Source organism: Halichoerus grypus, chromosome 1 (assembly GCF_964656455.1).
Source record: "Halichoerus grypus chromosome 1, mHalGry1.hap1.1, whole genome shotgun sequence".
NCBI lineage: Eukaryota > Metazoa > Chordata > Mammalia > Carnivora > Phocidae > Halichoerus > Halichoerus grypus.
Window position 1 is genome coordinate 159,731,021 of NC_135712.1, and position 22,968 is coordinate 159,753,988.

Below are 22,968 nucleotides of genomic sequence, written 5' to 3' on the forward strand. Positions count from 1 at the left end.
ATTGAAAATGTTCACCAAAAAAACCATGCATGTTCTCCTCTTCAGTGTGGAGACTGATGTGAAAATGTAAAGCCCTGTTCTATTTTCTGTCAGTATGAACGTGTCCTTAGAAGGGTTATTTGCACAAAGGAGCCTTGTAAGATGCCTGGCCTTTGGGCCTGCCTGCCGTGACCTGTGAAATGTGACCTCAGCCCTCGCAGGCTGCAAGGCCCAGAACTGGGGGGTGCCTTATGGGAGCATTTCTCGCCCTGCCGATAATATTTAACTTGGCATCTGTTTTGTTCTGGAATTTCTGGGTCAAAACCTAAGAGGATCATTGCCACTTGCATAAAGGAAAAAATTAATAAAAGCTAAGATGTTGTTAGATTCTTTATTTGAACCAAGATTCTGAGACTCTTTTGTCTCGTTTTTTTTTTAAGGTTTACTTATTTATTTATTTATTTATTTATTTATTTATTTATTTGAGAGAGACAGAGAGAGCGAGCAGAGAGAGGGAGACAAGCAGACTCCCCACTGAGCGGGGAGCCCAATGTGGGGCTCAATCCCATGACCCTGAGATCATGACCTGAGCCAAAATCAAGAGTCAGGCACTTAACTGACTGAGCCACTCAGGCGCCCCTCTCTTGTCTCATTTAAATCAACACTGATCTACCAGTCTTAGTTCATGGGTTCCCCTGTCCAGAATGTCCTCCTGCTCTGCTCTCCCTTCATTTCATTAACATCAGCTCACCCCTCAAACTTGCCCAGAGTCTCCATCTTGGAAGGACCCTGCCCCCAGCAGAACTGGGCCTCCTTCTCCATTCCCACAGCCCCCCAGCATCTCCCCAGAGTAACTCCCTCCTCACTCACATCAGCCAGGACTCCTCTAGTTACAAGGGATAAGAACCCAATTCAAACTAGCCTGAGCAAAGAAGGATCTGCCTTAGCTCTGGTGCCTGGAAACCCTGACCAAGCTGCACTCAGGCACAGTTGGATCCAGGCACTTGGATGATGCTTTGTTCCTGTGCTTTGCTCCCTGTCTAGCCTCTGCCGTGGCTTGGGGTGGCTTGATCCTCAGAGAGGTTCTAGCAAGGGAGTGACAGCAGCTCCAGGACCACAGCCCACTAATTCAACCAACCCGGCAGAAAGAGACATCTTGTTCTTGAGGGCCAGAAGCCGCTCTGTGATTCTGATTGGCCCTTCCCCAAGTGTCACATTCATCTCTGAGCCATTCACTGCAGCTTCTCATGGGCTAGGCCTGCACCTGTGCCCACCATGGGAGCCTTGATGATATGGGAGGGCCAGTCCTGGAGAGGGGGGAGGGGGTGGTTTTCATCAGTACACTGAGCTGGCACAGAAGCCCCCCACAATGTGAGCTTGTAATTCGTTTTCACGTGTCCCTTCTGTGTCCAGACAGCCAAACATGGGAGCCTGGCACATAGTAGGTGCTCAGTAAATGTTTGCAGGATAACATGGATGGGAAGCACTAGATGAGGCCTGGACGTGTCACCTCGGTGCCACACCTCAGAGTTTCTCAGCTATTTCAAACCCCCATATGCCAGACTGGAGACGCAAAGAATCGATGTAGGCCAGGTGGACCTGTCATAACTGGGGGGGGGGGGGGGGGGCGGATACCCAAACTGGGATTGTTGCATCTTGTGAATTTTCTTTTGAGAAGCTAAAAATCTGGAAGTGTGTGTGATATCTAATATTTAAGTTCTGATGACTGATTAGAAAACATTTTTTAAACATCGTGCACGCCATGGGCCACCTGTTCATGAGGATAACGAGAGTTGGTATTTGAAATGTGCACAAGAAGGAAAAATAGAAGCTTCTGGAAGGCCACCTTCACAGAGGCTGCTCCCATGGCTGCATGAGAGTGCCGTCACCCCACACCGCTCTGGGAGTCAGGGGTTTCTGGGACCGACCCCAGGGGGGCAGGCCCACCACGTGAGGGTGTGGGCCGGGCCAGCCCCACGGCCAGGAGCAGACCCTGGCCCACTGGGAAGGCTGTCTCCAATTTTCCACCTCGAATCAGACTCATCTTCCCCAGAATGCCATTCGACACTGGCCAAGTGGAACTGATTTTGCATCTCAGCCTCCCGGAGCTCCTAACGAGATCTTGACTGGAGCCTGGCTTTAAACATTCTTCACAGCAGGTGTTTGGGTCTTGATTTGCTGGATGTGTTCAGCTGAGTCACTGTCCCCAAACAATATGAGAAATAAAACGCTGGCCACGCTCGGATGGCCAGCAGATGCCTCCTGATCCGCGGGGCCAATTACATGGGCCGCTCCCCTCAAGCAGGCCCGGCGCCTCCCCCAGGAAGGTCCTGCTTAGAAACAGAAGGTGGACAGCCCCCGAGACAGAGAAGCTGTTTGGTGCCAGGTCCTGTGCAGGATCGGGGGTGGGCATGGTCGGTGCCACGTTGCAGGTGGGGAAACTGAGGCATAGAGAGCAAGGAGCCCTGCCAAGGTCACTTGTGAGGGAAAGGCCGACCTGAGTCAAGGTCACATATGAGCGAAAGGCAGAACTGGGTCAAGGTCACATGCGAGGGAAAGGCTGACCTGGGTCTAGGAATGCTTGAACAGTGTGCATTCTGGACCCAGCTCTGCCATAAGCACCCCAGGGGGCTCTCTCTCCCCTCCAGGGCAATCCAGTGGGGATTTCACTGCACCCTTAGACTGTGTGTGGAGGGACTCCAGGCCCCTCTCCTGGGTCCAATGGCCCCAGCCACCAGGCTCAGAGCCCTTTCTATGTGGGAGGTGTTTCTGTGAGTCTCTGCAGTGGAGTGCAGTGGTCAGAGGCCTGTGGTCACATCCTGCCCTGCCTTGTGTTGGCCATGTGGCCTCTCTATCCCTCGGCTTCCCCATCTGTAAAGTGGGCATCTTAACAGCGTGGGACTCTGTTCCCCGTGGAGCGTCCAGAATGCGGCCTGCACACAGATAGTGTCAGGGAGTGCCGCTATCACAGGGCTCTGCATAACAAATGACTGTCATTCTCCCCCCAGGACAACCAGCCAACAACACACGGCCCCTGCCACGGCCCCGACTTTCCCTCCAACATAATACCTGCCGGTCAGCTCCCCTTCACACCCTTCATACCTGCTGCTGGTGGGGTGCGGTGTGGCAGCTCACTGTCCTGGGGCCTCCCTCCCAGCTCCACTTCCCACGAGACAGCAGTTGGCCCAGTCAGAGCCTCAGTGCCCTCACCTGTAAGTGGGGGTGACAGAAGCACGCCCATCTCGCGGGTACTTCTCAGGGCTTTAGCGGAATTGCCTCCTGTGGATGACCTGTGGCTGAAGAGCAGACCAGCTCTCGGAGAGAGAGCACCCCACCCCAAGATCCAGAAGAGCCTTGTCTTGGCCCCTGCAGAGTCTGGAGGCAGAGCCTCTACCTGCATCCCCATCTTGACAGGTGCTTCCATGACCGTGGCAGGACCAAGTCACATACTAGCAGTTAAATGCTTCTACCCAGAAGGGACACGTGTCACTTCTCCTGACATTTCACTAACCATAGTAAGTCACACAGCAGCATTACCCCTCTCCCTGAGGGGGGCAGGGGAGGACAATAATCCTATAGGTGTGTCCAGAAGGAAGAGAAGCAGAATGTGTGGGCAATTCTCCAGAGAACCCCCCCCCCATACAGGCACTGTGAATCCCAGTCCACACACATACAAGTGACTTTCTAGAATGCCACTTAATGTCCTACTTAGCCCTATCCTGCTGAGTAGGTGGAAGATTACACCCCTGTTATTCTTGGGGGCTTTCTGCCTGGTCTGTGGTTCTGGTCAAGTTCCCAGGATCTGGCACAGTGCCAGGATGTCAGGAGAGAAAAGCTCTAGTGCCATTTGTTATGGGCTGAATTGTGTCCTCCCCAAATTCACATGGGGAAGCCCTAACACCCAGCACCTCAGAATGCAACTGTATTTGGAGACAAGGCCTTTAAGAACTGATTAAGTTAAAATAAGGCCATCAGGTGGCCTTTGAAGAAGAGGAAATGTAGGCCCCCAGAGAGGCAGCAGGAATGCGCATGCACAGAGGAAAGGCCATCTGGGGACAGAACAAGCGTGCCAGAGAGAGATTGGCCTCCTGAGAAACCAACTCTGCCCGCACCTTGATCCCAGACTTCCAGCCTCCGGAGCTGGAAGAAATAATCATCTTGTTTTAGCCACCCCGTCTGTGGTACTTTGTTACGGCAAGCCCAGCAGGCCGGCACACCAATGGTCCTGTGTTCACACCTGTTATCACTGAGGCCTCCAGTGCTCCTGGCCATGGGGACCTGCAGATTTCGGAGCTCTGCTGTGTCCGTATCACACTTGGGCCAGGAGACCCCTTTGCAGCAGCCAAGGACCCTGTGCCCAGGGTCTTCCTCCCTAAGCTCACAAGGGTACTGTGTTATCTGGAGCCTGGCCTTACCCATGCCTGGGTCCTCAATACTCAGGGACACATAGACCTCACTCCCAAGGGAATCCCCACCTGTTTCTTTCCACAGCCCCTGCTGCCTTCTGTAGCCCAAGGCATTTGGGACAAAGTCAGGAGCTCATCCACCAGCTGTGGGCTTCCCTGGGCAAGGAAGGACAAGACCAAACTCGCACTGACATGGGAGGGAGTAGAAGATGAAGTTCAGGAAGGAAAAGACAATCACCATCTCAAAATATTATCCTGTCTCCTGCAAGTGACCCCTTGAGGGGCATGTTCTGATCCTCACATGTTTCCATTAGGGCCAAGTTTGATGTCAACAAGATAGCTTTTCTCTCGGGTTAAAGAAGCCTGTTGGTAGCAGCCCACGGCTGATACAGCAGCACCACCATCACTAGGGACAGGGCTTACTGTTTTGTCTATTTGAGCCTCCTCGATGCATGACAATGAGCTTCCCCAAGTCACCTCATCATCCAGGATGGCTGCTGGAGAGCCAGTCATCATATCTGCATTCCAGGAAGCAGGAAGGAGAAAGGCAGAAGGACAAAGGGAGCACAGCTCCTAGCTGTGCTAAAGAAAGTTTATCATACTTCTCCTAACATCCCACTGACCAGAACTTAGTCACATGAGTCACTGCAAAGGGGCAGGGAATGTCTCTTTATATCCAGGTGCTTCCCTGAACCACAAAATATCAGGTGTGGTCACTAAGGGAGGGAAAATAGGTATTAGGTGGCAACCAGTCATGTGATACCCTGAGTCACTCGGAGGAACTTGAAGGTCAGAGAGAGGACATGACTTGCCCCCAGTCCACAGCCCGTGAGCAGCAGCGGTAGGGAGGTAGGACTGGAACTTGGGCCACATAGAGTGAACTCCATCACCGTACCAAGGCTTCAGAAACCCCCACTTTCTGGCCACTCTTCGGCATGATGTTTGTTACCATCCAGATACAGCACACAGAATGTGGTCCTAGCAGAACAGAAGTGAGCAGGTCTTTCAGGAAAATCAAAAATTTGAATGGCAGACAGTGCCGGGAGAAGTTAACACGAGTACAGCCTCTCTGAAGAGCCTGTTGGTTCCGATTAGGTTCAACTGTAAAAGAAAAATCCAAAGGGATTTAAGCCAAGTAGGGACGTTTATTTCTCACGCATCCTCAAAAAGTCATCCTAAGGTGGACAGTCCAAGGCAACTGTGGCTGCACCAGCGTCAGGACACGGGCTCCTCCTACCACATGCCCGCTGGAAGAAAGGCACGGAGCCTAGCCTCTCCACCAGGAAGTCGCATGCGTGCTTGCATCCCATTGGCCAGAATTCAGTCGCATGGCCACACCCACCCGCAGGGACGCCTGGAAAATGCAGTCTTGTTCCAGGAAGCTGTGTGCCCAGCTTAAAAAAACTCCGAGATTCTATTACAGTGGAAGAAAAGGGGGACACGCTGGAGGACAGCTATTAGTCCCTGCCGGAAGACGGTAAGACAAAACTAATTAAGACCGTGTGCTCCCGTCATTCCACGTGCGTGAGTTACCGGAAGCATATTTATAAGGATGTTTGTCGCTGCATTGTCTGTTGTTGCAAAACGTATCGGGAACAAAAATCCATCCCAATGGGACTGGTTAAATAAATTGCCGTATATCCGTAATGTATGCAGCTGCCGGAGTGAAGCTGCTCCGCCACCTGACACGGAACGATCCGAAGATCAAGTGTGAAGTGAAGAAAAAACCGACAGAACGTCTACGTTCCCGGAACAGGGGTAATGTGCATACACACGTGTGAACACACATAGGCACTCGGGCACTCGGGCGGGCAGCGAAGCCCCTGGCCTTGGCGGTGCTTCTGGGGCAGGGACGGGGAAAGCGAATGCCACGGCAGGGAGGAGATTCATGCTCCACTGTGCACCTCCCTGCACCACGTGAACTTTTCTTTGCCATGTGCATGTTACCTATTAAAAAACAAACTTTAAGATGAGAACAAAAAGGCAGCAGGCTTCTAGCCTCTTTTCTTCTGTGCGTGCCTCCCCGTCGACAGGGCTGTTTGCTCAGGTATCGCACTGAGCAAACCCAGGCTGTCACTCCAGCCTCTCAGACGGCACAGGCGTCCCAGGCCGCTGGTACTGAGTGCGGCTCTGGAATGGCCTGTCCAGGCCTCCCGACCTGTCCCCCAACACTTGTCCTGCTTGGAATGCCCTGCAGGCCTCCTGCCCCCGCCCACCATCTTCCAGGAAAGCTCTGAGAAGGAACCTCCTGGCCCACTGACAGCCCTCTGGGCCCTGGATCCTAGGGAGCATGGCACATTGGCCCCACAGTCACAAGCCATGTTGGAGCTAGTGCCCTTGGTGTCCTGCCACGAAAGAGGGCTGGCAATGCAGGCAGGTGCCAGGCCTGAGCCTCAGCACCGTGGTCCCACTGAGACTGCCTCTTCTCTGGCGGTGGGAATGACATAACCGTTAACGCCCTTTTTCTCCAGCTGCCCAAAGACTCAAGGCCAAGCTTAGGTACAATGGCAGTGACATGGACACACGGCACCTCTCTCCTCTTGTTTACAGCTTGCTTTATTCTGACTTAGCCCCATGTTTAGCTTATCACATCGATTCTGATCATGTCAGTCCCTGTCATCGTACCTTCTGAGTGCCTACTATGTGGCAAGCACTACTCTAGGGGCTAAAAACAATCGAGTTATCGCTACTGCTCCATAAGCATCTACCGGCCCTTCACTACTTCCTAATCCTTATAGCAGCCCCTGCCAAGACGGGCCTCCTTATCCCCATTTCACGGATGGCGAGCTGGAGCTGGGGGAGGGGAAGCGGCCAGTCCAGGAGGGCAGAGCAGAAGGCACAGAGAAAGGACGGGACCTGCAGGGCTCACTCCAAACCCCATTCTCCGCGACAGGGTGGGGAAACAGCCGCTCACAGAACCATGGTTCCCTTTCCACGTCCCTCTTGTCTGCTCGGACAAGGGCCCGGGACACGGAGCACTGGGATCCGATTGCTCCCCACTTCCCCAGCAGCCAGCCTAGGGCCTGTGCACTGGCCAGTGTTTCTCCGTTGAGCAAAAGAAGGAGCCCAGAACCTCCCAGGGCTCGGGACGCAGAGGGACCTGCCAGGACCTCTGATTGTCGCAGTTTCTCACCCCAGCCCTCGGGCTCCTAAGAGGAACCTCCACAGCCACACCTTCTGCTCCTTTGGTTTTTTTATTAAAAAATAGATCAAGAAAATATACACACTTCAGCCCACCCGCCGGAGTGGGCTTTGAGGAGGCCAAAGCGCCATGGGGAGGAGGCAGAGGGATGAGAAGGGCCAGACCGGTCCTGGGTGCCCAGGCTTTGGAGAAAGGAGGTGCCCTCAGCCAGCCTAGCCAGGCCTGGCCCTGAGAGATCAGAGTCTGGGCCATGTTGCTGAGCAGGGAGAGGGCAGGTGGAAGGTGGAAGGGGGAAGCAGCCCCCAGCTAGAGCAGAGGTGGCCAAAGGCAACTGGGGGCACAGAAGGCGAGACAGGGCCTGCGTGGGGCTGCTGCCCACAGAAGGTCCCGTGACCTCGTCCTCCTCCCCCAGCGACTTGGCACTCCCTGGTTGTCTCTCCAGCCTGGCCTGCACAGGCCCCAGCAGGCCTTCCGGCCACGGTGGTCACACTCAGGCCCTGACAACCTTCCAGCGCTCACTGTCTGTGCTGTTGATGCTGCCCGTGTGGCAGGGCATGGACGCGACGTCGTCCAGGCAGGCTGCCCCACCGGCCGAGTCAAACTGTGTGCTAGCAGCCCCTGCTGTCTCGGGGCCTCCCCGCCGGGCCACGGCGTAGGGCTGGGGCAGGTGCACGTCCGGTTCCTCGGCCTCGTCCGTTTGGCATTTGTAGGAGAAGAGGATCTTGGGCTCCGAGCTGGTGGGGAGGGGAGAGGGCCAGGGGAGCCCCACTGTTTGGTCAGGAAGGCTTCCTTCTCTGAACAAGGCTTGCTGCCTAACGGCCACCCCAGGAGGTCCCCAAAGCTTGGACTCTGGAGTCCAGTGGGACTTGTTTTAAAACTCAGCCCACGTGTGAGCTCGGACAAGGATAAGTTTCTCACTTGCCTGTTTCTCACTGTAAAATGGGTATAACTCTGACCTCGAGAGGCTCTTAGCAGAGGGTAAACAGAGGTAAATTCTGGCCTGAGGTGCTCAGCAAACACCAGCTGCAACCTCCACCCTTGCAGCTTTTATGACCACCTACTTTGCACTTACTTAGTCCCTCAATCCTCAGGATAACTCTGACGGGGAAGCGCTGTACCCAATTTACAAAAAGGAGCCCAAGGCCAGAGACATAAATGCGTGTACAAGGTCCCACACAGATCAGGGCTGGGCTGAGAGCCAGTCTAGCCCCTCTCACCCCACCTCTGATGCCCTCTCCTGGCATTCCCCCCCCTCAGATCCCCCGCACCTCCTCGGACCCAGCACTTCTGCCACATCAGGGGCCCAGGATCCAACCCTCAATCCCCCATGTCCTTAGCATCTCATCTCCCTGCCACGCCTCCAAACACACACGGGCACCAACGTGCACCTCACGCTATGCTCCACTACACGCCCGCCTCCCGCAACCCTGCTCCTCTCCCCGGCCACTCCCAGCTAGAATCCGTGAGCGTGGTGATTTGTGTCTTCTTTGTTCCCTGTTGTGTGTGGCAGCTGCAGCAGTGCCCAACACCTAGTAGGTGCTCAATGAATGCTTGCTGAAAGAGTGAGCCAAGTATTCTAAAATGAAAAGCAAGCCAGTGTAGAGCCATGTGCATACACTCTCTTGTGGGGAAAGTATATATATATATCTGTGTGTGTTGCATATAAAATGTGTATATGTATGTAGGTGTACGCATGTGTGCATATGTATATATGTGTGTATGCATGTGTAAGTACAGACATACACACTTCATCTGCCTCATCCTTCCCGGTGTCCAAGCCTGAACTGGGAGGAGGGAGGCGCAGGACCCTGAGGCTGAGGATGCGCATGCGCAGGGAGCTGGAGGCGCAGTTCCATAGGCAGCCACGCGGGGGCGCCCGCGGCCCTCAATCCACCAGCCGCTGGGTGGCAAGCCAGGCACCAGCTACCACCCCTGTCCCACGCCCCCTACCTGCCCGCGCTGCTCCCGGCTCCCCGCGCCCCCCATCCCCGTGGGAAGACTCACCCAAAGAAGCCCCGGAGGAAGGCCACGTAGATGAGGGGCGCAAAGAAGCTGAAGTAGAGAAATGTGGTGGCATCTACACAGCTGGGGGGCAGGAGGAGCGGGTCAGGGAGGGGCCCCCTCTGGATGGAACCTGGGCTTAGCCTCCCCCTGCGCGCCGCTCCCACTCAGGCCTCGCCCCACACCCGAGCCAGCGGACACCCCGTGCCCCGCCCCACCTACCAGAGCCCCTCGATGATGTCGGCGCAGAGCAGCGCGCTTCCCAGCCCCTGCAGCAGGTTGAGCAGCGCCAGGATGCCCGCATACACGTAGAAGCTCCTTCGCGCTGGGGGGTTGGGGACCGTGAGGCCCTGCCCTTGCCTCCGCCCTTCATCCCCAGCGTGTCACCTGAGCCCTTTGGGCCCCCAGGAGGACCCCTCCCTCTCACCAAGGGCTCTCCAGCAGGAGAGTCACAGTTGCCCAAACAGACCCTGCCCTGCACCCAGCCCTGTGCCAGAGCCACCCACCAACTGCTTACAAGGCAGGGAGATGCGCTCCTTCAGCGGGGTCTTGGGGAGCACAACCACCAGAGAGTAGACCTGCAGAGACAGAGCAGGACTGAGAAGGATGCTGGGCACACCAGGCCCAGAGCTAAGCCCAGGACCAAGACATCCAGGCCTGCCTCAGGCTCTAGGTTCATGTGGCCACCCCCAGGGTGCCGAGACCCAGAAAGGGGTGGGGGCACCCTACGCCTCACCAGGAAGAAGAAGCAGGAGCTGACCAGCCAGAACTGGCGGCCCCCATGCCCGTAGATGTTGAAGTCCTCAGCCGACAGGTGGGCGTCAGGGTACAGGATCTCCAGTGTCCCCTGCAGGGGCAGGCAGGGGAGGGCCTCAGTCTCCTGCCACATGGAAAGCCCACTCCTAGGGGGCTCCCTGATACAAAGTACCCAGAGCCCTCCACCACACCAAGCCCAGCTCCCCAGCCTGGCCTTCAGAGTTCCCTGTTCCGGACTGCTCCCTGGCCTTGCCCTGCTCCCTACCCACCTAGCTCCAACACCCGGAGCAGGCTCCTAAGGAAGGAGCCTCTAGATGTGCAGCTCTGTGTGTGGTCTGCAAACCTGTATGTGCCCTACCTGGGCTGCTTGTTACAACAGCAGGTTCTAGGCATCCTCCCCGTTCCCACCCCAGCCTGGAATTGGAAGTGGATTGGAATAGTGGGGAGGGCGGGAAGAACCTGCCTTGTAAACAAGCACCCCAGGTGATTCCTTAGGCGCATTTAAAGTTTGAGAACACTGCACCTAATAAACGTTCAAACCTGGACCCAGAACTAGGGAGCAGGGGATGCTTGGCCTTCAGTGACCCCTGGCCTCCTCCAGGGGGACCCCAGAGCTGTACCTGCCCCACTTCCCCTCTTACCTGGGTGACAGAGTAGGCCAGGGACAGCACCGTGGTGATGGCCAACACCCGCTTGATGCTTGACTTGCTCTCCAGGTGACCTGGAAGAAACGTGCTGGTCAGTCAGCGGGAGCCAGCCGGGTGACCGTGGTGGGGTCGGTGCCCGCTAGGGAGGGACAGGGAGAGCGCTGGCCAAGCAGCACACGCACCAAAGGCAAGGCCCAGGATGACCACACTCAGCTCGATGGCCAACAGGAAGAAGCGGGTAATCTCCCACAGGATCTGGACACAGAGCGGGCAGAGTGTCAGCCTGGGGGCCCAGTCACCCCTCTCCCCAGTGCCCAGCATCCCCCCCGCCCTTGTTGGCAGGCCCAGCCACACCTTATCGGCAACAGTCGCAGCGTCCGAGGTGCTGACCGTCATGGACACCACGGCCCGGGCAATGCCCACCAGCGCCACCACGAACACCTGGTGGGGCGAGAGTGGGGATGCCATGATGAGGTCAGGGAACGAGACCTCTGCGAGTTGCAGGGCCTCTGCAGGAGGCTTGGATTCTTTGAGAATGGAAGGATTCCAAACCAGAAGAACCAGAAGAGTCAGGAGTGGGATGCAGGGAGGTGGGGAGATCCTCCACTGCCGGTAACCTCCGCCTGGCCTTCCCCTCTCGGACCTCAGTTTCCTGGCTACACTGGCAGCCTTGGAATGGCTAACAGGGGTAACGTGGTGGAGCCCCACTGCCAGGATCGAATGCCAGCCCTGCTGCTTCCTGCCTCTGTGACCTCGGCCGAAAAGCTACACCTCCGTGCCTCAGTTTCCTCATCTATGAAAGGGGGTAAAACTAGCACCTACTGTATTTGATGGTTGGGAGGAGCAAATGCATAAATCGATGTAGCGGAAGTGAGCCTGGCACCCGGTAAGGGCTAGGTACACATTTGCCTTTAGCTTCGTCTTATTAGCGCTTTTAATCCCAAGCCATGGGGGGAAGGAGGCTGCAGGGAAGAGACCTCAGAGACCCTGGGGAAGGCTGCTGCCCCAGCACGTCTTGCAGATGTGCCTGTGCTCAGCATCGACAGATTTTGTCACCCGGTATCCACTCTTCCTCTGGCAACAGCCTCCTTCCTCTCACATGGCTTGGGGTGGGGCGTGGGGGGCCTGCCCCCCCTCCCAGCTTCAGGGATGGGCCTGTAACCCAGGGCTAGCCATTCGGCACATGCCATTCCCTGAATTGGGGATGGGGGTGGGACCCAAGGGAGTCTAGTGACAGGCACAGCCAGGACACCAAGCGCAGCCACTGGGAAAGGAAGCTGGGGGGAGGCGGGGTTGCAAGCCTGGAGATGCTGGGGCTGCCTGGCTCCATGAACATGAGACTGCGAGAGACAGGGCCATTGGGGAAACCCCAGCTGAGAGGGACACTGAGACTGTGCCCCCACAGCCTTGTGGAGCCCCTGAATCCAGCCATGCCTGAAGCCCTGGGACTTGTCAGTTTCTCCATTAATACATTCCCTCCAGCTTCTGTGAGTTCACTTTGGTTTTCTGACATATGCAAACAGAAGAGTCCAGATCCATGCACAGTCTGTCCTTTGTGCCACAAAAATCATATGGAACCCTTGGGGAGACTGACACCACTCAACAGGGCAGGCTATAGAAGCAACAAACTGCCGTGTGCCTACTGTATACCAGGCTGCCGCCGGGCTAGAGCTATGCACGCTGTCTTCTCCGGTGCTCACAGGACCGCCGCAAGCTAAAGCAGGCCCAGCACACATGGTGTGGGAAGGGGGCCACCGAGGCACAGAGAAGCCAAGCCACCAGCCCAAGGTCATCCAGCACAGCCCGTGCTCACCACTGTCTCCTGAGCTCTCTAGAAAGAAGTCCCCAGGAATAAGAGGGCAGGGGCAGTGCTGAGTCCCCTGGCCCTGCCTCATGCTCCCAGGCCTCGGCCCTGGGTCCCTTCTCCCCTCATGCTCCCCCAGAAAGGGCATCTGCCTGCCTGCTTACCTGTTCAATAAATACAGTAACGAGTCAGAGAAGCAGTGGGAGAGAGAAGAAAGCAGGCCTCAATGCCCACCCCTGCCCACCACCAACTCACGGGGGCGGGGGCTCCGATCAGCTGGCAGCCCCTGGGGCCTCCACCAGCAGCCTCCAGGGGTTCCCCACAGCCTCTCCTGCCCCTGCCTGCCCACTGGCGACTCCTCTGACTGTGAAGTTCTGAGCCAGGCCACAAAGAGGGGGCCCAAGGAGCCACTCAGCTCTCAGGGAGTGGTAACTAAGAGGCAGAGAGAGGGGAGGACTCCGGTCAGTCAGGCCGGAGCCCTGAAGGACGGGAGCTGGACAGTCTGCACCCGGAACCCACACCTGGAGCCCATACCCAGGGCCGCCTTCCCAACCGCACCCCTACTACCTCTCCCAGGCAGCCCACACCAGCTCCACTGAATGATGAGAACTCGGGGTCTCCCGACAGGCAGGAAGTCTGCTCCAAAGAGGTCTCATAGAACCCAATGGGGATGGACGGCTGGATGGACAGACAGACAGATGGAGGTGGCCGTGGCCATTTCTTCCACCAGCCAGCATCTCTTCCCCTGCCCTCTACGAACGGCTCCCCAGTTTTCCTCCAGGGACCACCACCCTCCTCAGTCTACAGAGCCTGGCTGAGTTGACCCTACCCTCCTAGCCTCAGAGTGCCCCTTCCCAGCTAGTCACAGTGATTGGCTCAGGGACCAACAGGGGTCCAAGGTGGGCCGGTCAGAGGGAGTCCCAGGTCTATACTAGCACCACTCCTCTTTGGCTGGTATTGGCAGGGAGGCAGGATGTTAGCTCACAGCTGCTCTTGGCTATTTTTGACACCAGGCAAGGGAGAGCACATCTGAGACAAGGCCAGAGGAGAGCAGAGAGGCAGAGAGACAGAGTCCTAATGATGTCCATCTACCCCTGGATCCAGCCACGTCTGAAGCTGGTTTTCATTACAGAAGCAGTTAATAATTCCCTTTTTCACTTAAGCCAGTTGGAGTGAACTCACCAGGATATAGAAGGTGATAAAAATGGGGCTGGAGGTGAGGCGGATCTTGGCCCGAGCGAACGGAAGCTTCCAGAGCAGGAAGATGAAGAAGAGCACATTGGGGATGAGCAGCAAGAGGTCCCAGTACCGGACCCTAGCAGATGGGTACAGAAACCAGCCGACTGGTAAGGTTCTGTCTGCGACCCCTCAGCCCTGCCCCCCAACACACACGTACCTATGTACGCATGCACGCACGCACGGGGGAGACCCACTCAGGGCCACGGCCTGCCTCACCTGGAGGTTCCGATATCCTCATAGAGCAGCAGCAGACAGCGATGCGGCACGCTGATGTTGGGTGCCACGGGTGGGGGCAGGGCTGTGCTCCCGTTGGCCCAAATCACCCCTTCCAGGATGCCCATCCCGCCAGCAGCCGGCCCTGGGGGAGTGAAAGCCCCCATGTGAGCAGCGCAGGGCTTTGGGTCTCTGGTCTCAGGGACCCAAGAGCAGCTCCCTACAGTGGGCCTGTGGACCACTCTCCCACCCACCAGGCGGAGGGTGAGGTGTGGCCCCCCCACATGCCACAACACAACGCCGGGACAGGGGCCCAGTCCCCTGCCTCAGCCTCTGTCTCATGACCCACACACAGGAAATGCCACTCCCAGTGATTGAGCCTTACACTGTGCCAGGTACAGCAAAGTAAGCTACTCGGCATGACCCCAGCTCATCGCCCCGATCCTGGGGGTCCCGGGGACAGACAGGGAGCAGAAGGGCAAGGAGCCAGGGTCCCCCTGCCCCTGGAATGGGTCTAACAACAGCGTCCACCCTGGGAGGCTGTGGTGGGCACTGATGTCTAGCGCCTCCTACAGCCCACGCATGCACAGTCCGGAGCCCTTGGCGCAAGGCCCACAGGAGGCCCAGTGACTGACGGTGTGCAATCACACAGCCACCGAGCCCCAGAGTGGGGCATCACGCACACCTCAGGCAGACCACACCGCTTGTCATCCTCTGCTGCCACCTTGGAAAGGGAGACGCAAATCGGGGGGACATGCACTGTGCCAGGAAGACGCACGGAGGTCTTTAAGTAGAGAAGGGGAGGGAAGGAGAGGCACGGCAGAGGGGGCCACTGTGGGGGGGGGGCACTGTAGAGAGGGCCACTGTAGAGGGGGCCACTGCAGAGGGAGCTGTGTCTGCAAAGGCAGGGATGGGGGGCTGCGGGGGGAAACGAGAATCAGCAGGGGGGCCCATAGCCAAGCACCTCCGAATGAGAGGTTAGGAGTCCAGCCTAGAAGACAGGAGAGCTGGTGGCCTGGGGCCCTGGGAGCCACCCTGGACAAGGTGGGCTCCCAGGTCTCTGGGCTCTCAGGGACAGGAGCAGAGGAGCTGGGCCCACACTGATAGCAGCAGGGACTTCCTCAGGGAGCTCAGGGGGTGCAGGGCAGGTGAGTGAGGCGTGGCCTGGGCACCAGGACATAACAGATGCCAGCATTAAAATGATGACTGGGACAGATGAGGCCTTATGACCTAGAGTCTTCACTTCTGGGTACATTTGTAACAGCCCCAGGCTAGCAACGGTCCAGAGGCCCACCATCAGCAGTATGCACACGTACGTGGTGGCGCTCACATACACAGTGAAACAGAAAGAGAAAGAACAGGCTACTGCTGTGGGCAGCAACAGGAAAGGGCCTCACAGATATGGGGCTGAACGGGGCCAGTTACAAATGCACGTGTGCGGCCTGACCCCACACAAAGATCCAGGTGAGGGTCACCTTTGTGGAGGATGGAGGGCATAGTGGGGGGTGGGGAACACCAGCTTCTGGTGCTTGATTGGGGGGTACACAGGTGTGCTCACCATGGCAAAATTTATTGAGTCACCCACCTATGATCTGTGCACTCTTCTGTATGGGTTACACATCAGTAAGTTTTAAAAAATTAGAAAGATGTGTTCTGTTTACACTCCACAAGCGCAGGTCTCCCATTCAGCAAGGAGCAGCCCGGGCCGCTGAGCACCCTGTTGCAAGGATCTGCAAATGCCACAGGCACCCGTGCTTGTGCTGTCACTAACACGAGCCCTGAGCAGCAACAGGTGCAGGGCAAGGGCTGCAGGGGCATCCTTGCTACCATTCCAAGCCACGAAACGTGAGCGCTGCCTCTGATTGAAAGGGGGAGGAGACTGAAGCAGATGGGCCGAGACCTGGGGCTCAGGCTCCTCCGTCCTTCTCCTCAACAGGCCACTCGCTGGCTCTGGGATCACATGCCCATCTGCAGCTTGAGGCCAAACCAACAGGGAAAACATATGCCCAACACATAGTAGGTCTGAAGGAAGGATGCATTCTTCATGCATATTCTTCCAAGCACCACTTACTGTGAGCGAGGGATGAGTCTGGGGGCTGGGACACACCTGCCCTCCCAGGGCGGTCATCCAGGAGGGGAGCCAGGCAGCCAGCATGAAAACCATGCTAACAGAGGAGTGGAACTGAACAACGGGTAACACAATAGAGACTACCAGGGTCCTCAACATCCACCCTTCCCTTTAGTACTGGAGCCCATGGATTTTAGTGCACACATGGCTTCCCAGGATAATGGCTATTTTCCGAGCTTCCCTGGCCACTAGCTAAGGCCACATGACCAAGTTTTATCCAATCGGAAATGAGCAGTTAATTTAATGGGTTGGTGAGTTTCAGGCCGAGCAATCTCCTTTTCTACTGCCTGGGACAGGGATGTGCTGGCAGGAACAACAGTAGCCATCTTAGACCACAAAACTGAAACCATGTGTTGAGGATAAGAGAGAAATGAGGAGAAGTGTCTGGGTCCCAGACCCAATGGGCCTCCAGGCATATCCTGGACAGCGTGCACACAGACCACCATGCAATACGCAGGAATAATCTTCTATCTTGTTATCCTGACCTTTGTTTCAACAGCTAAGCCAGAATCCCAATGAATATAAAGAGGTACTGCTTTGGACTGGATTGTCAGACAAGCTGACATTTGCACTAGGTCTAAATAATTGAGAAGGAACCAGACTTGGAAAAATCTGGACAAAGAGCACACCGGGGAGAGAACAGTGAATGCAAATGCCATGAGGTACAAACAGGCTTGGCCTGTTCAAAGGGCAAGAAGCAGGCCAGTGTGGCTGGCGGGGAGATCAGAAAGGTTGGCAGGGCCAGGTCACACGGGCCCATATGACCACATGCAATGTGATTGCATTCTGAACGCCAAGAGAAGGGTGTCACAAAGGCAGGTGACGGGGTCCCATGTCCACGTGGAGAGGACCGCTCAGGCTGCTGGGGAACACGGACTGGAGCAGGGCAAGAGTGGAGGCAGGGAGACTGAGGAGCCACTGTACCAGTGGTTGTAGTGGGGGTGGAGTGGAGGGATCTGGGATACCTTGGGGAGGGTCAGCCAACCTGAGCAGCCCAGAGACACCCCCAGAGAATGCGGGAAGAACAAGGATGTGGTGGCTTCTGGCCTGGCCACTGGATATTTTGTAACAGCTAGGCCAATGCTACAAATGTGTCCCCACCAAACACTGCCCCCTTCTCCCTAGCTATCAAGGTACAACGTTATTCCAGGACCCCTCCGTGATGCCCTGCCGCACAGGCAGGGGCCCCTCCCCTGGGCCAGAAGCTGAATCTCAACTACGGTAGCCAGGGGCCTTGGGGTAGGGGCAGTGTGGAACAGTACCGGACACCTCAGCAGTGCGCAGGGGTGCTCCAGTTTGACACGGGGACGATGGGGGTGGGGTGCTATGATTTTTCGTGGACAGAGTCCAAGGCTGCCACATGTCCTGCAACACGTGGGACAGTCCACCAAATGAATGATCGTCTTCGTCTTTGCCAAGAGTGCCCTGAAAGGAGGCTCTGGTCAATGTCAGGAAGGGTGTTCTCCTTGCTGGGGGCAAGTTTAAGCAAGGGCACATGATGAAATATGGGGAAAGTCTCCCAAGAAACGTCTTCCTTGCTGACCATCAAGACACCCTCCAGGAGGAAAGCCCCTTCTTTGCACCTGCATGTGGCCGTTGAGGGTCTGCTGTGTGAATGTGGCCATGCTGAGCACAGGGCGTTACAGCTGGCAGGGGTGTGTGCCACCCCCCTCAAGACTTCTGCTTGAGAAGGACGAGAGGATGACTGGTAAGTGACTAGAGCTGAAGGAGAGAGATTCCACCGCCCCCTCTGCCCCAATCACCATTCCTTGTGGAGCGAACTTCTGGTCCCAGCAGCCCAATACCAGCTCTGGCCTAGGACGCGGTATCAAGCGACCCCAGAAGGGGCGGGCCCCAGAGAGCAGGCCAAGCACCCAGCAGCTGCTGAGAAGCTGAGAGGTCCCTTGTGGCAAAAAAAAAGCCAGTGAGGATGACCAGGGCCCATCAGCAGGAAGAATCAGATTGAGAGTCTGAAGGGGGAAGCATCCCTTGGTTTTGCCTGTCTGGCACCCCATTTTTCTGAGGGGGTATCTCAGCTCCCCCAGTCTCTGTCCATGAAGTTGAGGTACAGCCGACTCAAGCCCTTCAAAAGTCCACGGAGTGTACACGTGATCTAAGCCTGGCCAATCAGGATACTCCACTGTTCTGGCCAATGAGCATCAGCCTGGAGACTTTTGCTGTAATTGTTAAAACAGATACGTTTTCTGCTAAAAGTGTCATGGTACTGTACAGAGCTGGACCACTTTGACCCCACACATGGCTACCCACCTGAGAATAAAGCCAACACAGAGGAATGTAGAGCTGAGAGACAGATGGAACTCCATCTCAGGAGACAGAGCCCCATGTGAGCTCCTGGATCTAGCCACACCTGAAGTTAGTGCAACCCCTGGACTTTCTTTTTAGGTATAAAATCCAACAAATTCCCTTCTCTACTTAGGTCCGGTTGAGTCTGATTTCTCTAATTCACTAATGAAAACCTTCTCACTGACATGGGTTATGGAGCCAGGCAGCTCTGGGTTGCACTTCTGGCTCTGCCACGTACTTGCTATGTGACCTTGAGTGAGTCATTTCTCCTCTTGGAGTGTCACAGGGACAATAACACCTACCCAATAAAGTTGCCCAGAGGATCAAACAGGAACAGAGAAGTAAATGCCTACAAAAGGTCACACCAAGGTAACTGCTGCTTTTTTTCCCAGAGGAGGGCCTGGGGGGTGTAGAGGGAAGAAGGGTTTGGTTCCGAGTGCAAGGGCCCCTTTTGAAGAAACAGTACCGACTGCCCTCCCCCCACCAGTGCCTCTGCTGACTCGGTGACAGCGGCAGACATACTCGCTGAGCCCTCCCAGCCCGACGAGGGAAGTACTTCTGTTACCCCCGCGGACAAAGCTCGGGGCCCGCCAGCCACCTGCCAGGCTGTCTGTCTCTAGTGTCCAGGCCCCCAAGTGGCGACTTGCCAAGTGCCCCTCTCTGGGCGTCAGTTGCTCCACCTATAGATGGAAGGCTCTGGGCTCCATCTAGAGCTATGCTTCGCACAGCTGAGTGTTGTGAACGTGCAGATTCTGATTCAGCAGGCCTAGGCCAGGGCTGATGGGCCACACTGCTAATACAATCCCAGAGAAGCACTGTTGGCCATACCAGAATTGCCACTATGTGTCAGACCTTGTAAAATAACTGAAGCAATGATAAAAAATAAAACAGTGCACACTACCCGCAGACATAGGGCTAAGTGCTTTACATGTAGTACGCTCTTAACTATCACACCAGCCTCTGCATGAGAAGAACTACTCTTGTGCCCACTGTACAGAGGGGGAAAGGAGAGGCACAAGAGGGTTAAGTCACTGGCCCCACATTCTCCTCCCCCCACCTCAGGCAAGCTCCTGGGCGTGGGGGCAGAAGCCTGGGCAGTGACAGAGAACTAAGAGGTCTGCAGGCTCAGGAAATGGGGGACAGATGATGGGACAGGGGACAGGAGATAGTGGGAAGGCTGGCTGAGGGCAGGGAGAAGGGGTAGAGCCCAGACTCGAGGGATGGGGAAGGGAATTCTTAGAGGAGTTTCCAGGATGCTGAGTGGCCTAAGGCAACCCCAGACCTCTCCGGACCAGGGAAACTAGGACAGACTGTTTCTTCCACCTGGGAGGGACTTTCCTGACCTTGTTAACATTCCAGAGGCCATCTTCCCACCCACCAGTTGGGCCTCCAGCTCCCTCCCACCCTCCCTCTGTAGCCAGCCTATGGGGCAGGATGCCAGGCTGGCGCCAGTCATGCAGTGCCAGACCTGCAATGAGCCCCTGGAGAGGATCTTCCCTTCTGTGGGCCTCAGCTTTCCCATCTCTCATCTGTGCAATGGGATTGACCAGGCCTGGATGGAAAACCCCAGGGGAGACAGAAAGCCCTGAGCAAAAGAGAGAGGCTATATACTTCATAGCTGCTGTAACACCCCTCAGTGCTTCTGACCCCTAGCAGATTGTTGAGCTTCTAAACCCTGGAACCAAAACAGATTAAGAAGGCTCCATAGGCCCGAGGCCAGCCCTTCATCCTTCACCCTTGAGGCTGGGGGGAGGTGGACGCTGTCCCAGACAGGCCACTCCTGGTACACTGCCAGCAGCCCAGGCAGGAGCCCCCAGGATGAAGGGAAGCCCCCCCCCCAATCTGGCCCCTGCCTGCTGCTCTGCCTCAGGCCTTCCGTCCCCCAGCCCCCGGCTTCCACCTTGTTCTCCAAGCTGCTAAGCGTCCTCCTACCTCAGGGCCTTTGTGCTGGCCCTTCTGCCAGTCTCATCATTCAGGGGGCCTCCTCGGAGTCCTCCTTAACCATCTCTCTCGGCTAGCCCGCCCTGTGTTTTCTTTACAGCACTTGGCCTCCATCTGAAGTGAGTGGCCCTAGCTGGGTGTTTGTGTTTACTGGCTGCCCACCCCAGGCTGCTCATGACCCAATCCCCTAGAATAGTGCCTGGCACAGAATAAGTTCTCAACAAAATGTTATAATGTGGACAGATGAATCTCTAGAGAGTGCAGCCAAGCCCTTCGGGGGAGCAGGAGAAGGATCGCCCCGGAGGACCCCCAGCCCCATCCCTACTACAGAGGCAGAAGGCAAAGTTACTCTCCACCCTCCTTCCCCTGCGGAGCCTCCCAGAAGGCCCCTCCTGCAACAGCAGCCCCAGCCGCATAAACAACACCTCCTGCCCCTCTCCGGCTGCTGAAGGCCACGGCAAAGTTGGAGGCAGGTCCTGCCCCACTGTTTGTACACGGGGACAAGGCCCAGATGCAGGGCCACAGCCTAGATCTCTTCCTGCACAGCCTCAAGCCACAGGGTCCACCAGCCCTGCTAACTGGCCAGTCCGAGCCCCGTGCAGCTATATGGGTGTGCTCACTCCCCCTCCCCGAGCGCTCTGCCACCCCCATCCCCTCTGGGCCTCCCAATTACCCGTCGCCTCTCCCTTTGAGTCCTCACCCAGGGGCCCCTTGGCCCTCTGAAACTTCCCCAAGGGGGTCCTCTGAGGTTGCGCCCTGAGCAGGAAGGGGTCACTCCCGGAGGAAGGGGCAGCGACAGGTGGGCCCCGGTCCAGCTGTGGCGATGGGGGTGGAGGTGCCGATCAGCTCCCGGCTCTCCCGCAGCTGTCTCGGGGAGTCACTAGATGCACCCGGGCTCTGGGAGCTCCCTGCCGGGGAGGGGCTGTAGGTGCAGCGGAGGCCAGGGGGCGTCCCTGGAGCGGTGGTCCCAGCCGCGGCAGAGAGAGAGCCCCGCGGTAGGGCTTCAGGACGCGCGGCGACGGGGCTCCCCTTCCAGGTGTGGCGGGATAAGGTCACCTCCTTACCTGAGGGCCCCGGGCCGTGCTCAGGCCCCGCCGCCCGGGCCGCTCATCCGCCACCGCAGGGTGCGCCGCCGACCCGGCACAGGCCCCGGGACTCCGGCCTCCAGCCTCCAGCGCCCGGGGCGGGCGGCGGGGCCAGGGAGCGTCGCGCAAGAGCCGCCGGCAGCCGGCTCCGTAGGAATCGGGGGACGGCGGGAAAGGGAAAACGCGGTCAGCGCGCCGGGCCCACCGGCCCCCAGGACGGCATGCAGCCTTTCCCGGCAGCGGCGACCAGAAGGCAGGCGCGTCCTTTTCGTTCGGCCAAAACTGCGAAAACAGCCACAGCCCCTACTTATGGCACTCAGGCCCGCCCCCAGGCCCCAGTAGCCTATAGAAATGAAGCTACCCCAAAAAGAGGGCCCAAGCCGCGGAAGAAGCCAATCAGATCCCTAAGAGGCGGGGCGACCCGCTGACCTCTTAAAACGACAGGAAGCGGGCACTGCGGGGGAGGGAAGCAGCTTCGGGGTAGGGAGGCTGCTGCGTACCTTAGCCTGAAGGCGGCCAGGATCGCGGACCGGAGAGCTGAGGACACTGCCGCCTCTTGGCCCCCGCTCCTGCCAGCTGTCAGCAGCTGTCAACGGACCCTCTCGTTCCGGCCTGCGCTCCTCCTCCCGGGCCCGGCCGCGGCCCGACGGTCCAGGGAGGAGCCTCCGCGGACCGCCCCCTCGCGTGCCTGCCGCCTCGGGCGCCCCGCAGCGGCAGTCGGGCCGGGTGACCTTTGGTCACCTGGCTGAGGAAGGAAGGGTAGGGACAACCCCTCCCCCGGAACAACGCGTTTCCACCGCACGCCACGCTGCCTCCACGTCCACCATCAAAGCGCACTGGCATCCGGGTTTCAGGCACTAATTTTCACAACAACCTTGCAGGGCGGTTATTATTAGTCGCCTTTTCAGAGGAGGAACCTGCGGCTTAGAGACGTTAAATAACTTGCCCAAAGCCACACAACTAGGAAGTGGCAAAGCCTAGACGCGGGGGGTTTGAACCAACCCTCCTCTCATCTCTAACTTCGACGGTTCTTCAGGCAACTTCCTCTGGGAAGCCTTCCGTGATTGCCCCATCCTTGCGTTTCTGACATCTACGGCTGTGTTCACTGCGGGCTTTCCTTACGCTGGGCCTGCAGGGCCCTCCCGTCTGAGTCCTCCTCTCCCACCCATCCCCTCTTCATTCAGCGTGCTCCAGCCACAGTGCTTTCTGTTTCTCTTCCTTGAATATAGCAAAGCTTGTTCCTGCCTCCCACTCTCTTGCATCTGTCCCGTCTGGCTGGCTCCTTGTCACATGACCTCCTTCTTGACATCCTAGCTAAAGTAA

The 22,968-nt window shown here is 57.1% G+C and overlaps 1 protein-coding gene across 5 annotated transcripts; it reads right to left on the reverse strand.

Moving 5' to 3' along the window:
* Window positions 1-7,560: 7,560 nt before the first annotated feature.
* Window positions 7,561-22,311, reverse strand: TPRA1 (transmembrane protein adipocyte associated 1). Of its 5 annotated transcripts, none has more exons than XM_036078519.2 (12): window positions 22,146-22,311; window positions 14,191-14,332; window positions 13,918-14,050; window positions 13,303-13,413; window positions 11,286-11,372; window positions 11,114-11,186; window positions 10,926-11,005; window positions 10,265-10,375; window positions 10,046-10,106; window positions 9,751-9,853; window positions 9,532-9,612; window positions 7,561-8,261 (listed from the first exon to the last, which is right to left on the reverse strand). In XM_036078519.2, exons 2-12 carry the CDS (start codon window positions 14,313-14,315, stop codon window positions 8,018-8,020), a joined length of 1,209 nt encoding a protein of 402 aa, XP_035934412.1. In that variant the 5' UTR covers window positions 14,316-14,332; window positions 22,146-22,311; the 3' UTR covers window positions 7,561-8,017. The 5 variants fall into 5 exon arrangements, 4 of the variants coding, with proteins under 4 accessions (XP_035934412.1, XP_035934411.1, XP_077930417.1 ...); XM_036078518.1 differs by lacking the exon at window positions 22,146-22,311 and adding an exon at window positions 21,625-21,927; XM_078074291.1 differs by lacking the exon at window positions 22,146-22,311 and adding an exon at window positions 21,261-21,550.
* Window positions 22,312-22,968: the final 657 nt, after the last annotated feature.

Coding starts and splice junctions, on each gene's coding strand:
- TPRA1 (XM_036078519.2), bottom strand. CDS start 14,315: ATGGGCATCCTGGAAGGGGTGATTTGGGCCAACGGGAGCACAGCCCTG. Junction 11,373..13,302: donor GTGTGGGCTGCCTGGGAGAG/GTAGTAGGGGTG, acceptor TCGCCCCACCAG/GTGTTCGTGGTGGCGCTGGT. Junction 10,107..10,264: donor GCTCCTGCTTCTTCTTCCTG/GTGAGGCGTAGG, acceptor CTGTCTCTGCAG/GTCTACTCTCTGGTGGTTGT.